Raw genomic sequence first — 15,007 nt, 5'->3', positions numbered from 1 at the left:
CGACGAGTTGCGTGTCCAAGGTTGCCTGATCTGGGCAATTTGGTCACCGAAAGGAGGCGACGCATGTCATGGCACCTAGTGCCGGCCAAGACGGCACGGATGTTGTGTGCATCTGCTATTACAACTTGTACGTACGTACGGTCACATCACGCGCACACAGTCACACACACACAAACCCCGACCGCCAGCTTCAAGAACACAGCAAACGTCCAGCTGCCGCTCGACTCAACTCGACGGGCGCCGTGGCGCAGACCTACAGCTCCCCTTCCTCCTGCACCGCCGCGGCCCCCTCGGGCTTGTGCCTGACGGCGGCGGCAATCTCGAGCCAAAAGTCGCACGTCGTCTTGGTATTCTGCTCGTCCTCGCCGAGCCGGAACTTTTGCTCGGCCAATATGTCCCTCACCTGCAGCACGTCGTGCAGCACGCCCTGCTCCGTGTCTCTGGCCGTCGGCCACAGCGGCGTCACCCCGGCGCCGTTGGGATCGCCGCTCACGGCAAACGACGCCAGGTACTTTGTGAACTTGGGCACGATGAGCGAGTGCAGGACCACGGCGTACGGCTGCGCCAGCTCGGGCGGCGTCCCCAGCTTCTCGATGAACGCCCTCGCCTCGGACACGCTGTTGGTGAAGAGCGGGATCAGGTCGACGCCGTGGTAGCCCGTCTCGCGGCTGGCAAAGGCGTACTCCATCATGTGCGACCGCTCCGGGTACGCCTCGAACAGGTACCTCGTGTTGCAGGTGAAGACGGCGTCCCGAATGACCGTCTCGAGACAGGCCGAGAAGTTGCCGCCGTGCGTCTCGGGACACGCGTAGAAGGCCTTGATGGCGCGCCGCTGCGGCGCCAGCGCGTCCCCCGGGAGGAACGTCGCCAGGAAGCCGTCAAAGTCGCGCTCGCTCTCTATCCCCGGCGGGTTGAAAAAGGCCGACTCGTTGGAGCAGTGCGCGACGATGCCCGACTCGACCTTGTCCCAGCGTCTGCCTGGTTTGCGGGTCAGCTCGAGATGCCGCAACACGCCGTCGTCGCCGCGGGCCTACCTTGCGACAGCAGTATCGACGGAAGCGTCGTCACCCACCTGCCGTCGACGGCCGGGCCGACGGGGAACAGGCCCGTCTGCCTGACCGCGTCAAAGAGCTGCTGGTTGGCCCTGACGAGGTCCTCCCTCCTGGCCGCCCGGAGACAGTCCACGTCGTAGCCGTCGCCGCAGCCGGCCAGGTCCGAGTACATCCGGTAGTAGGCGTCGAGCCTGCCGCCGGGGGCGTTGTCCCAGGCCATCTCAAACGCCGGGCTCATGGCGTAGTACGTCCGGAAGCCGGGGTCCCTGGCGCCGTCCTCGCGGATGAGGTGGTGCAGGATGGAGCCGGCGCCGGCGGACTGGCCCCAGGCGCTGACCTGCTCCTTGTCGCCGCCGACCTGGTCGACGAACCTGCCCACCCACTCGAAGAGCAGGGCCTGGTCGTAGAGCCCGGCGTTGGGCAGCGCCGCCCTCTGCATGTAGTCGCCGGCCAGGAAGCCGAAGGCGCCGGCGCGGTAGTTGCCCGCCACGAGGATGGTGTTGTAGTTGGACGCCTTGACGATGGGCCGCCCCGTGTACAGGATCTCGCCGTCGTTCTTGCTCCCAAAGGCGTAGGCGCCGCCGTAGATCCAGACAATCACCGGCAGCTTGCGCGCGCCGGGCTCGAACGCGCGCGCGGGCACGTAGACGTCGAGGAACAGGCAGTCCTCGTCCTGCCGCACCCGGAGCCGCTCCGGATCCTCGAGCGGCACGTGGCCGCCGGGGGGGTTCGACAGCCTGCCAACGTCGACGGCGATGCAGCTGACGCTCTCGGGAGACTGGATCGAGTCGTTGGTCCACGTCGGGAACGCCGGCGCGCCGAAGCGCCGCGGCTCCGAGGCGAACCGGACGTTGCGGAATACATAGAGCTCAAGCAGGGTGAGAAGACGGACCGCCGCGGCCGGGGGATTCCGGATCCCGACTCACCTGCGGGTCTTGCTCGTCGATCTCGGCCTGCCACTTCCCCCACGGCAACGTCAACACCGGGAGGTCGGCCGACGACGGCGATGCAAGCGCCGGTGCGTGCCAACAGGACCAGAGACACAGGCCCAAGGTCAGGACTGGCAGCCTGCTCAACATGATGCTCAGTAAACTGTTTGCTTGGCACGAATACTTTTTCTTTGTGGGGTAGTGTTGGAATTACAAACTGAAAAAAAGCTGTCGGCCGGTGCGAACATTGACTCATATGCGACTCCGTGCAATCTGTGGCTGGCTGAGAAGTGAATCAGTTTCACCGTTCCCATCCAGCTTGGTTCAGCCACGTTGCTTTTCCGGCCCGGCTCGTAATTGCTTGCGCCTCGATACGTGTACGGGAGCAGGCATACCTCCGTGGCGGGGAGAATTCGCCGTCCCGAGACATGTCGCAGTACGGAGTAACAAAACGGCAATACTACCGGCATGGCTTGCCTGGGAGGGAGTAACGTACTAATCCAGCGCGTCACAGTCTCACAGCACCCTTGTAAGCCGCAGAACACGGAGTAGAAGCAGGCACAAGCCGCCGTCATCCAGGACGTGCTCGCACCCAGTGGTTACTTGCCATGCTGAAGCCACGACGTCGTAGGACAGACAGACTCTCATGACTACCGCACACTCGGCCCAGCCCCGTCCTCGTGAGCGCTGCCAATAGTACTCGTCAAGCAGCCAGCCAGCCATGGGTGTGAGGCGGGCCCGTGATGAGATGACATCGAATCTGAGTAACATGACAAAGCCGCTCTGGAATGGTCCGTAAGACGCCGAGGCTGCGCTGCGCTGCGCCTTCGCCAGGCCCAGCGGATCGAAACCGTCCTGAGCGCTCATCAACGCCCAAATTCAAATCACTCATCCCCGCGCCCCCTGACGTGCTTCCCTCTGCTGCTGGACGTCTCGTCGTCTGCCAGCAGTTTATTCATCCTTTCTCCGGCGACGCCCGCATGCCTGCGAGTCCTACGACCAGGACTGGCTGGGGACGCAATGTTTTACTGGCGGCGGAAAAGGGTTCATGACAGTCAACACTGTAGTCATGGGAATACGCGACAGCAGGCGGCGGAGCACAGCGGTGGTCTTTGGTACTTGATGCACAACGCTTTGCCGCGTCCAGCTTCTGGTTTCACAATCTTTCCTGCCCGAGGCTCGTCCTCATAGTCTCCCATTGTCTCGCACATGTCGACAACAGACAACACCCGGCACCTGCTTCGGGTCGGGGCTCTGTTGCCCGTTGATTACGACATTTGCATTACACCTTGCCACACTATCGTTCCGGCCGGAAGTGCATGCGTCTCGGGAGCTGTGCCCTCCTTCAAGCCCGTGACCAGGTCAGGTTTTGCAATGAGCGAGCGAAACAAGTCGCGACGTGGTTTTGGTCGAGGCGCACGCTCTCTGCACGTGACATCGCGTTCTGGGATGCCCGCTGGGCGAGGCACGCAAGACACCCTTCTCGCGTCACCCCCGTCCCGTCCGTCTCCCTCATGGACGTCGAAACGCTAAATGGACACACACACACTCTCCCGCCTCGTGCACGCCAGGCACGTCAGAGTCGATTACTCGCCTGGATGAGCCCGGGCCCCGCGAGCGCCGCCTGAACCACCGCGTCCGGGCTGTCGAAGTTGTTGGACGTGGTCAGGGCAACGTGCGTGAAGCCCTGCATGACAAACTCGGAGAAGGGGAAGTGCGCCTTGAAGCTGACGCTGTCGGCGGACCATTCCACGTCCGTGACGGCCACCGAGATGGGCAGCTGCTGGCCGGTGGTGTACGTGGCAAAGAGGCCTTCGCGGCCGGCGCAGGCCTTGGCAGCCTCCGAGCCGGACACGTCGGCGACGAAGGACAGCGTCTGGTCCTGAGGCTCGACGGAGGCGATGGGCCCCCCGTTGACCGCGAGCGGCGGGAGGATGGGGAGCTTGATCTTGCTGAGCGGGAACGGGCACGAGCCGGGCACGACGAACGCCTGCAGCGCAGACCAGGCAAAGGGGGCCGGGACGGTCGTCAGGAAGGGCGACTCGGAGGGCACCTGGTCCAGGAACACGCGGTAGAAGCCGTTTTGCTCGCCCTCCTGGCCGATGACGGAGGAGATGATCCGGACGGGGCCCGGCTGCTGGTCCTGGCCGAGGATGACGTTTGCGCCCTGCAGCGCGCCGAGCACGACCGCCGTGAAAGTCTCGGCGAGGTTGACCGCGGCCCTCAGGTCGGACACGGGGAACTGGTACTGGCAGGCCTGCGGCGCAAAGGCCCCGACGGCTTCGAGCGTGGACACGGCCGCGAGCGCGTGCTGCTGCTCTTGCTGTAAAACAAACTCGCCTTCAGCCTCTCTTCTTGACGTGCTTTCCGCCTCTTGGCGGGTCTTCTGTCGTTTTACTTACAGCCAAAACTGTTGAGAATATCTTGACCAACTCCGTCTTGTTCCCGGACTGGTACCCGGACGCGTCGGAGGTGATGTTGTGGAGCAGGGAGCTAAAGTAGGCCGTCTCGAATAGTTCGTTGAACGCGATGAGCTGGAAGGCCGTTATGCTGTCGGGGCCGAGCGACTTGGGCGCCGGGCCGCCAGGGAGCAGCCCTCCCGCCTGCTGCGCTATCTGGAGCTTCTGCTGGTCGTTGGGCATGGGAAACCCGTTGTTGTTCGGGACCGCGGCTCCCAGAGCGAGACCCAGCAGCGCCGTTTTCGACAACAGCTTAAAGGCCATGGTGGTCGTGTAGGCCACGCGCGGTGCCACGGGGCGGAAGTGATCAAGTAGAGAGTACAGCGGGGAGTGCGACGAGTAGCGATGTGAGCTGTTGGGTCGGCGTTGACTTTGGCGCCGGGCTCTCGTGGGACGGATGCCGTCGAACCATGCGAAGCCATGGTGGACGTATTTATTCGTGATGCGATGCCCCCGACGAGCGCGCATCGGCTGGTGGCTGACTCTGGCGTCTCCTGCGGCAAATCCGGAAGGAAACTCGTTCCGCCGGGCTGGCGCTCTCGGAACTGCTTCTCGATGACGATTGTTGCAAACGTCCGTCATTGACTCGCGGCGGACTTGTGGGATCCGCGACCCGGCGCGAAATAGAACGGAACTTGATCGATCCGCAGGCCTCGGGAGAATAGATTCCCGTCGATTCTCCCGCTCCGTCCCCAGTGGCTGCTCGCTAGTCCCAGCACGCGGCCAAATGCGCCTTCGATTACGAGGAATGGTTGGACCAGTGGCCGTCGTGATGATGAGTCGGTGGCTGAACAAGGCCGCGGAGACCAGGCCAGAAGCAGCACCGGGTCCAGGCGACTCCGCCACCCAAGGCCCAGTCGAAACCGGATCGAGGCATCAGTAGTCGGAAGCTGCCGAGTGTTTCTCAATCTGGAGTTTCTTCCTTGAGCAAGCTCGGGAGGATGCTCGGCGACCGAGTTGCCCGGCATCACCCCAGCTGTTTGGCATCGCTACACGTCGCGAGCAACTCCATGCATTCATGCTCCTTGGTTCGGCCTCGGTAGCAGTTCACTTCTGACCGGACTCTATCGCAATGCAAACCTGTCTGGTCAAATACCTCGAGATGTACATTTCTCATCGTCCAGGACCCGGTTGACCCAGATGCTGTCGCCCAAGAGCATAGGACCAGAAATGAGTTGTAATTGGTAATTTTGCTCCTGGCATGTACAAACGCATCTTGTGCTTTACATTTGCCACGCTTTCCATGCTAGCCTTCTCCCGGCGAGATAGCGCTCTACGGCGTCTGGGCTACAAGACTTGCAGGAAATAGACTTGGACAGCGCAGTGTATATCTGCATCTCAAGCCGGCATCAAGTTGCAAACTCCACTCGTCGGTTCCTGGCCCGGCCACTTCAGTCACGGCAAGCGATTCACTTGGGACTTTACTTCCTGTGTGCTGTTGGACACCACACCTGTCCGGAAGACGGACAAGGAGAAGGAGAACAACCCTCGGCGGTTGGCAGTGCGGCGACCGTTTCCCCTTACATCTCAGGAAAACACTGCGCCGGGTAGCAGGCAAGTTGCGATAGCAAAGCCATCAACACGGCTGTTGACCTGTCGAGGTGTGGACTTGCCACGCATATCGCGAGCCTGCTCTTGCAAAACTGCGCCAGTCCACTTCACTTACACTCTCCGTGATTGTGTAACACGTAAACCGCTGGTCTGACCGACCAACCAGAAGTGTCGAGCGTGTCTAATCGGAACATGACGTGTCTCGCGACATATGGAGCACGGACTTCATCCTGACAATAAGAGCGCGTCGGTTGTCGACGCTGTCAACGTCCAACACGGCAAATTTCGTGTCCCTGGTCCACTGGGGATCAAATCAAATTTCAGGCTATTGTCATGGTATACATGCGTGCGTGACAATGGAAGCTTTGACGGAATCACGGCTTGTGCTGAACAAAAGCAATGCAAACCAACGTTGGCTCGACGACAAGCAATGCAAAGGGCACGATGGCAGTGAAGCCGAAACGCGGGCTGAATCAGGAGGGTGTGTATTTGATCATATACGTCTTCCCAGTCTCGGGAAAAACACAAAATAGATGGCTCTGGTCCATCTGGCATCCGGTTCTGTGCATATACGCAAGCAGCGTAGACGTGCTTCAGAGCGGCCATGGCAGCCTCAAAGCAACAAGAGCCCATTGCCATCATCGGCAGCGCCTGTCGCTTCCCGGGAGGCTCGAACACGCCGTCCAAGTTTTGGGAGCTTCTTCAATCTCCGCGAGACCTCCTTGATCGCGTGCCTCGACGCCGGTTCGACTCGGCCGCCTACTTCCATCCGGACGGCGACCACCATGGCACCACCAACGCGCAGCACTCGTACTTCCTTGACGAGGATCCTACGCTGTTTGACCACGGCTTCTTCAATATCCACCCGTCTGAAAGCGAGGCCATTGATCCCCAGCAGAGGCTGCTGATGGAAACCGTCTACGACTCGCTGTGAGCAATCTGGCCCCCCCACCCCTGTGATTCATGATAAAGTTGCGCAATGCAGCACGCGCCTCTTCTTTGCTCCTTTGTCGTCATTTTCCTGAAACTCTGCCTAGGTGCGCCGTCGGTCGAACGACGGAGGAGCTCCGCGGGTCGCCAACCGCCGTGTACGTCGGCATGATGTGCGACGACTGGGCTCAGATGGCAAATCGCGATTGGGATCTCATGCACAAGTACTCGGCCACGGGTACCAGCCGCGCAGTCATCTCCAACCGCGTCTCGTACTTCTTCGACTGGCACGGGCCCTCCATGACGATAGACACTGCCTGCTCGTCGTCCCTCGTCGCCCTTCACCTGGCGGTGCGGGCTCTTCGCACCGGCGAGACCCAGATGGCGATTGCAGCCGGAGTCAACTTGATACTGGCCCCTGGTGAGAAAACGTCCCATTGCTCTCTCTACTGTGACGAGTCACACGCCCCTGCCCGTCAGGAATGCTCACGCGGCCTGGACCTGCAGGCATGTACATTGCTGAAAGCAAGCTGCATATGCTTTCTTCGTCGGGACGGAGTCGAATGTGGGACGCGGCCGCGGATGGCTACGCCAGGGGAGAAGGCGTCGCATCCATTGTCCTGAAGCCCCTGAGCGCCGCCATCGCGGACGGTGACCACGTCGAGTGCGTCATCCGAGAGACGGGCGTGAATCAGGACGGTAGGACGCCTGGTTTGACGATGCCGAGCAGCACTGCCCAAGCGCAACTCATCCGGGACACGTACACCCGCAGCCAACTAGATGTCAACGACCCCCGTGACCGTCCGCAATACTTCCATGCCCACGGAACGGGAACCCCTGCCGGGGATCCCCAAGAGGCACAAGCCATCTCGCGTGCCCTGTTCGCAGACGGAGCACCTGACGACACTCTCTACGTAGGGTCTGTGAAGACGGTTATTGGGTGCGTAATGCTGTGGCAAGGGCCCGAGACGCGCACACATGCTGACACGGGAGTCTGTTCAGACATACCGAGGGAACTGCTGGCCTTGCCAGCCTGATAAGCACCTCCCTCGCCTTGCAGCACGCCGTCATTCCGCCCAACATGCACTTCAACAACCTGAGCCCAGCCGTGGCTCCGTACTACACCAATCTGAAAATCACAACCGAGGCCATTCCGTGGCCAGCACCGCCTGCCGGCCAGCCTCGACGAGCAAGCATCAACAGCTTCGGTACAGTCCGGGGGGGCCGTCATGCCGTCATGTCCAGGCATCATGTGCTGACTTGAAGTAGGATTCGGCGGCACCAATGCACATGTCATCGTGGAGTCTTTCGAGCCCGCCCTTGTTGAGAAGTTCAAGACGGCGTCTTTCATTCCCATTACGCTTTCGGCAGCCTCTGGCAAGAGCCTTGCGGCCATGCTGGCAGATCTGGCAGACTATGCCAGAAGCAACCCGGACACGAATATTCGGGACCTTGCCTATACCCTGACTTGCCGTCGTTCGACCCTGCCGCATCGACAGGTCATTACGAGCAGCACCACGCACGAGCTGGTGGCCAAGATTGACGCCATTCTTGCAGAGAAGCCGCCCCGGGGTCTTGACACGTCGTACGTCGGCGTTTCGAAGCCGACTGTACTCGGCGTCTTCACTGGGCAAGGGGCTCAGTGGCCACGTATGGGCGCGCAGCTTGTTGAATCGTCCCCTCTCGCCGCTCAGCGGCTGCAACAGCTAGACGATGATTTATCCCGTCTACCAGCGGCTGATCGTCCCTCGTGGTCCCTGAGCGAGCAGCTAAGCGCCGGCGTCTCTGAATCCCGCGTCCTCGAAGCGGCCATATCGCAGCCTCTCTGCACAGCCGTCCAGATTATACTGGTAGATGTGCTGTCGCTGGCCGGGATCAAGCTCCATGCCGTCGTCGGCCACTCATCCGGAGAGATAGGCGCTGCATACGCGTCCGGGTTCTTGTCGGCCGCGGATGCGATCCGCGTCGCATACTATCGTGGCTTACACGCCAAGCTGGCCAAGTCGCCGAACCGCGGCCAAAGGGGGGCGATGATGGCAGTCGGCACGTCCCTGGCTGATGCTGCCGCCTTTTGCGAGTGCGCGGGTTTCAAGGGCCGGATCCAGGTCGCGGCCTGCAACTCTCCTTGCAGCGCCACGCTGTCCGGGGACGAGGATGCCGTTGCCGAGGCCGTCGAGCTCTACAGGCGCCGGGGCAAGTTTGCACGGCAACTCAAAGTCGACACTGCATATCACTCCCGGCACATGATGGACTGTGCTGGGCCGTATCTCGACGCTCTGGAAGCATGTGCAATCACGACTCTGGGCGGAGGTGGCCCGGCTTGGTTTTCCAGCGTTGTGGAAGGGCGCCTCATGTCGCAAGAGTCCCTCCAATCCCGCTACTGGGTCGACAACATGAGAAGCACGGTTCTGTTTTCTTCCGCCGTCAGTGCCGCCTGCTCCGCCGCCGGTCCATTTGAGCTGGTTCTGGAGGTTGGGCCTCATCCGGCACTCAAGGGCCCGTGCCTGGACGTGATCAAAGAATTCGGCGGCACACAGCCGCCATATGTAGGGCTTCTGTCACGGGGCAAGCCCGACCTTGACGAAATCGCTACTGCCCTTGGGCACGTCTGGATGCACCTGGGGGCTGGGTCGGTCGACTTTGACAGAGTCGAGACGGGCCTCTCGGGCCTCTCGACCCCGAAAAGACTCGTGCCCGGCGTCCCGGCGTATCCGTTCGATCATTCCCGCTCGTTCTACTCTCTGACCCGCGTGTCCGGCATGCATCTCCATCTTCACCAGCCGCCGCACCCTATTCTCGGCCGACGCTGCGTCGAGCTCGAGACGGCCACAGAAGTTCGCTGGCGCAACATCCTGCGGCCAAGCGAGGTGAGCTGGTTGAGCGGCCATAAGATACACGGCCAGACACTCTTCCCTGCTGCGGGCTACGTTGCCATGGCCGTCGAGGCCATGTCTCTCATCGCCGGTGGCAAGCCGGTTAACATGTTCACGCTGCAGCATCTGGTCATAGGCCGCGCCATGACGTTCAACGACGACAATGTCGGCCTGGAGACGTCGGTAAGTCTTCGCGTATCCGAGTCCTCCGATGCCCGCATGCGAGCCGAGTTTCTCTGCCACTCCGGGCTGCCGTTTGACAATGCTTCCACGCCGGGGCTCAATGCCAGCGCGACCGTCAGTGTGTCTTTCGGCCAGCCAGACTCGGACATTTTGCCGTGTATGCAGGCAGATGATGTCAATCTTGTAGACACGCGTGTTGACCGCTTCTACACGCACCTCGCCCGGCTGGGCTACAACTACAGCCACCCTTTTACCGGCGTCAGGTCCATCGTCCGCAAGGCAGGGTTTGCTACGGGCGTCCTTGAGGACGAGTCCGGCCAGGGATGGGAAGACGACCTCATCGTCCATCCCTCCTGGCTCGATGCCGCCTTGCAAACTGGGCTCGCTGCACACAGCTGCCCGCAGGACATGAGGCTGTGGACGTTGCACGTTCCCACCTCTGTCCGGTCGATCAAAATCAACCCTCACTTCACCAAGCTGGGACGCGGCAAGACGACAAGGCTGTCGTACAGGGCCTTCATGGACGACTCCCCAACCCGCATGACGGCCGACGTCGACGTCGTGGCCGAGGGCAGCAAGTCGTTCGTGCAGTTCGAATCCATCGGCCTGAAGCCCTTGGTGGCCGCAACGCCGGACTCCGACGCCGTCGTCTTCTCGCAATTCGAGTACAGGCTTGCGGAGCCCAGCGGCGAGGATGCCGTGTCGGCGGACGGCCACTTTCCCGCACACCAGGAGGAGGTTATCTTGGCAAAGGAGCGCATGGGTCTTTACTACATCCGCCGACTGCTGGAAGCCATCACGGCCGAGGAGGAAGCAACAGTGCTGCCTCACTATCGCCGTCTACTAGCCTGGGGCCGGCACATGCTGGACAAGGTCCGCTCCGGAAAGCATCCTACGCTGCCCCCGGAGGCAGCCAGCGATACCCACGACCTGGCGGAGGCTCTGGTTGCGAAGCACAGTTCCGCTGTCGACGTCCGCATCACGGCAGCCGTGGGGGAGAAGCTCGTACACGCGGTTCGTTCCGGCCAGAGCACTCTCGAATACATGTTACAAGACGGCAACCTAGATCGCTTCTACGCGGAGGCAGCCGGGCTCGGCGCCTCGAACGCGTGGATGGGCAGGATGGCTTCTCAAATTGCACATCGCTACCCTCACATGCACATCCTTGAGATTGGCGCAGGGACTGGCGGCGCTACGGGGTCGGTCTTGCCGCAGCTCGGAACCTCGTTTTGCTCCTACACCTACACGGACATCTCTGCCAGCTTCTTCGAGCGAGCCCGGGCAAAGTTTGGACGGTACAGCTCTCGGATGATATATAAGACGTTGGACATGGAGAAGTGTCCGGCCGAGCAGGGCTTCGACGAGGGGTCCTACGACCTTGTCATAGCGTCAAACGTCCTGCACGCCACAGGAAGGCTGCGGGAGGTCATGACCAATGTGAGGAGGCTGCTGAAACCCGGCGGTCGTCTACTCGCCCTGGAGATCCTCAGCAACGAGTTCCTCGGGCTCGGCCTGATCATGGGCTGTCTGCCGGGCTGGTGGGCTGGCGCAGAGCAAGACGCGAGCCGCAGTCTGGGACCGGCGCTCGCGAGGCAGACATGGCACAGTTTGCTTGCCGAGACGGGGTTTTCCGGTGTTGACACGGCCACCCCCGAGATACACAGGCTTCATGCCTACACCGTGTTCTGCGCCCAAGCAGTTGACGAGCGAGTAAAGATGCTGCGGGATCCCCTTGTCCCTGCGGCGCGTGGAACGACGGCGAGCCTCGCCATTGTCGGCGGCGAGACGACCGAGGTCCATCAGCTTGTTCAGCAGCTGTCTGGCATTCTCGGGCCCCGTTACAGGAGCATCAGCTGCTTCCGTTCCGTGCAGGCGCTTCATGAGGCGGGCGTTCCGGATTCGAGTTCTGTTCTGTGTCTGACGGAGCTGGATCAACCGTTCCTGGAGACGAGGACGCGGCAAAAGCTGGAGGGTCTAAAAACGCTCTGGCGAAGTGGTGGAACCATCTTGTGGGTTACTCGTGGTGCCCTCGACGACAATCCTTATTCCTCCCTGCTTGTTGGGCTGTCGCGAACCGTGCGTTTTGAGTACTCGATCATCAATCTGCAAATGCTCGACTTGGATGCCATTGCGCCGCAGACCGCGCAGCTGCTGGCCGAGTCCCTTGTTCGCATCGAGCTCCTGGGGTCTTGGAAACGGGACTCGAACCCCAGCCGCGACTTGTTGTATTCTTTCGAGCCAGAAGTCGTCTGCCGGGCCGGGCAGCTCCTCATTCCTCGAGCATATCCGCACGAAAGGGCCAACAGCCGCTACAACACATACAGACGGACAGTCTATGAAACCGTTTGCATGCACAAGTCGTCCGTCTCACTCGGATCAAATGGCTCCTCATACTCGCTGCGTGGCGAGTCACCTTTGTCACGTCCAGAAGAGCGCCAGCACGGTCGACCGGTCAAGGTGCTCAAGGTGTCGCAGTCGCTCTTGCAAATGATCATGATTCCCGGGGCAGGCTTCTTGAGTCTGGTAGCAGGCGTGGACGAAGCCACCGGAGAGCACGGAGTCGCCTTGTGCGAAGCGACTCGATCGTCAGTTGCCACGTTGGCAGAATGGACAATAACCACGCCTGGCGCAGTGGCCGCAGAAAGCCTCGCGCAATTCGCAGCCCATCTCCTTGCTCGAGGCGTCTTTTCCATGGCACCGAGCGGCGGCACTGTGCTCGTGCTTGACGTCGACCAAGGGCTCGCTCTCACGCTCGTCAAGGAGGCCGGCAGGCTCGGTGCTCGCATTCAACTCGCCACGTCCACAAAGGACTCGGCAGTCAGGGGCGTCGCCCACGTTCATCCCGACCTGCCCGGACGGTATGTAAAACGCGTGATTCCTGCCGATGTTACGCTTTTTGTGAACCTTTCGCATACACCAGCCGGCGCAAAGTCTGGCGGTCTCATTTCCGAGCACCTCCCACAGCACGTCCCAGTTGTTTCGGCATCGCAACTCTTCAGTACGAAGAGCACAGTGGTCCCAGGCGTCTCGACCGAGACGGTTGGAAGAGTCTTCAGGGACGCCTGGGAGGAGTTCCGGCCGAGTTCTGACGCCGTTGTCCAAGCCACCATAATACCGCTTCGATCCGTAGACGGCCATCGCGTAGGCGGCGAGCCTCTGGCTGTCGTGGACTGGAACGCGGAATCTGTCAGGGTGGCAATCCAGCCTATCGACTCGGCCCAAATCTTCCGCGGCGACGGAACATACTTCCTGGTCGGGCTCTCCGGTCAACTTGGCCAGTCGCTATGCCACTGGATGGTCAAGCACGGCGCTCGAAACGTGGTGCTTACGAGCCGGAACCCAAAGGTAGACCCCAAATACGTAAAGTCGATCCAGAGGCTCGGTGCCACAATCAAAATCATGCCCATGTAAGAGCAACAACGGCCCTGGCTGCGTTGTCCCCCCCGTTGTCCCAGATACCCCAAGCAAGTCTTGATCACAAAGCCGGAAGAAGCTAACTGGCGTGCGCCAAAGGGACGTTGCGGACCGCAACTCACTCCACGCGACCTGCGAGGAACTCCGCGACACGATGCCGCCCATTATCGGGGTCGCCAATGGCGCCATGGTACTGGAGGACGAGCTGTTTGACAAGCTTTCATTCGAGTCGTTCGACCGCTCACTCGCCCCCAAGGTCGACGGGAGCCGCCACCTCGACGAGCTCTTCCGCAACACACGCCTCGACTTCTTCATCCTCTTCTCCTCGCTCGCCAGCGTCATCGGAAACGCCGGCCAGTCCAGCTACGTCGCCGCCAACCAGTACATGGTCGCGCTCGCCGCGCAGCGCAGGAAGCGCCGTGTCCCGGGCTCAGCCGTGGCCATCAGCTCGCTGCAAGGCATCGGCTACTTCTCGCGCTCGGCCATGGACCAAGACCACTTCACCAGGCTCGGGTACAGAAACATCTCCGAGCAGGACTACTTCCAGCTCTTCGCCGAGGCCATCGCCGCCGGCAGGCCAGGCAACCCCGACAGTCACGAGGTCATATCCGGCCTCAGCCCCATCCACGAGGACGCAATCAAGACCCAGACGCTAAAGGACCCCAAGTTCGGCCACTTCGTCATGAAACACCGCGACAAGCAGGTCCCGTCCCACGGCGCCTCACACGTCCCAGTAGCACGGCAACTGGTGCAAGCAACGTCCCGTGAGGAAGCCCAGGCTCTGGTCCAAGGTACGTGTGTTTGTCGCTGCCAGGCACCGCGCCCTACCCCCCCCACTGACCAGATGAGCAACTTGAACAGACGCCCTTGCGGATCGACTGCGGCGCATTCTCATGCTTTCTCCCGACGAGGCGGTTCGTGACAAGCTTCCCCTTGTGGAGCAGGGGGTCGATTCCCTCGTCGCCGTCGAGATCCGCACGTGGTTCATGAAGGAGTTGCACGTCGACGTTTCCGTGGTCAGGATTCTGAGTGCCTCCGTGACAGTCGCGGACCTTGTTGCGGATGCCGTAGGGAGCCTTGCCCCATCTCTTGTGCGCGGCGCCGCGCAAGAGTCTGGGACCTTGGCTCCCGCTGCGGGGGCTGTGTTTGCAGAATCCTTGATTCGAGACGGCTCTTCACAGCTCACGAACGGCCCGTCATCTTGGAGTAGTCAAGGAGGCGTGTCTACACCGGATACCCAGCCCTCGTCCCCCAAACCAGCGTAGAAGAATACCCTTGGTGGCAACGGAGACCTCACCAGGCCGCTGAATCGTATACATCCGGGGAAGTGTTGCCGTGCCCTTGTCAAAGGCGGTAGGCAGGTGCTGCGGTTTGCAGTGACCGTCCCCGAGGCTCCGGAGGGAGGTCCCCATCGTCAGGGAGGCTGCCGACTTGCTGCAACTCATCATGTCTGGTCGTGACATTCTCTTCATGTCCTGCTTACCGGTCACGAGACGACGGCCGAACTCGTCGACGGCGAGGAATGGCAAAGAGGAGCGGGCCGATGACCACTTCCTGTTGATGTCGTATTCAGGATGTACGCTGCTGTTTGCGCACCTCGACGTCGGATTGTACAT

The 15,007-nt window shown here is 61.3% G+C and overlaps 3 protein-coding genes across 3 annotated transcripts; 1 reads left to right on the top strand and 2 right to left on the bottom strand.

Annotated features, from left to right (window-relative positions):
• Positions 1–253: 253 nt before the first annotated feature.
• On the bottom strand, positions 254–2,131 carry MAM_06151 (carboxylesterase family protein; the record flags this gene model as incomplete). Its single annotated transcript, XM_040824949.1, has 3 exons — positions 254–978; positions 1,035–1,920; positions 1,979–2,131. The coding sequence occupies 3 exons, from the start codon at positions 2,129–2,131 to the stop codon at positions 254–256; spliced, it is 1,764 nt and encodes a 587-aa protein (XP_040677112.1).
• A 1,426-nt stretch (positions 2,132–3,557) lies between these two features.
• On the bottom strand, positions 3,558–4,704 carry MAM_06150 (late sexual development protein; the record flags this gene model as incomplete). Its single annotated transcript, XM_040824948.1, has 2 exons — positions 3,558–4,304; positions 4,384–4,704. The coding sequence occupies 2 exons, from the start codon at positions 4,702–4,704 to the stop codon at positions 3,558–3,560; spliced, it is 1,068 nt and encodes a 355-aa protein (XP_040677111.1).
• Positions 4,705–6,595: 1,891 nt separating this feature from the next.
• MAM_06149 (Beta-ketoacyl synthase) lies at positions 6,596–14,656 on the top strand (the record flags this gene model as incomplete). Its single annotated transcript, XM_040824947.1, has 7 exons — positions 6,596–6,921; positions 7,029–7,342; positions 7,402–7,861; positions 7,924–8,129; positions 8,191–13,384; positions 13,491–14,182; positions 14,253–14,656. The coding sequence occupies 7 exons, from the start codon at positions 6,596–6,598 to the stop codon at positions 14,654–14,656; spliced, it is 7,596 nt and encodes a 2,531-aa protein (XP_040677110.1).
• Positions 14,657–15,007: the final 351 nt, after the last annotated feature.

This window comes from Metarhizium album (genome assembly GCF_000804445.1).
Source record: "Metarhizium album ARSEF 1941 chromosome Unknown scaffold_18, whole genome shotgun sequence".
Classification (NCBI taxonomy): domain Eukaryota; kingdom Fungi; phylum Ascomycota; class Sordariomycetes; order Hypocreales; family Clavicipitaceae; genus Metarhizium; species Metarhizium album.
Note: the sequence above shows the minus strand (reverse complement) of the source record. Positions and strands in the feature narration are given on the sequence as shown.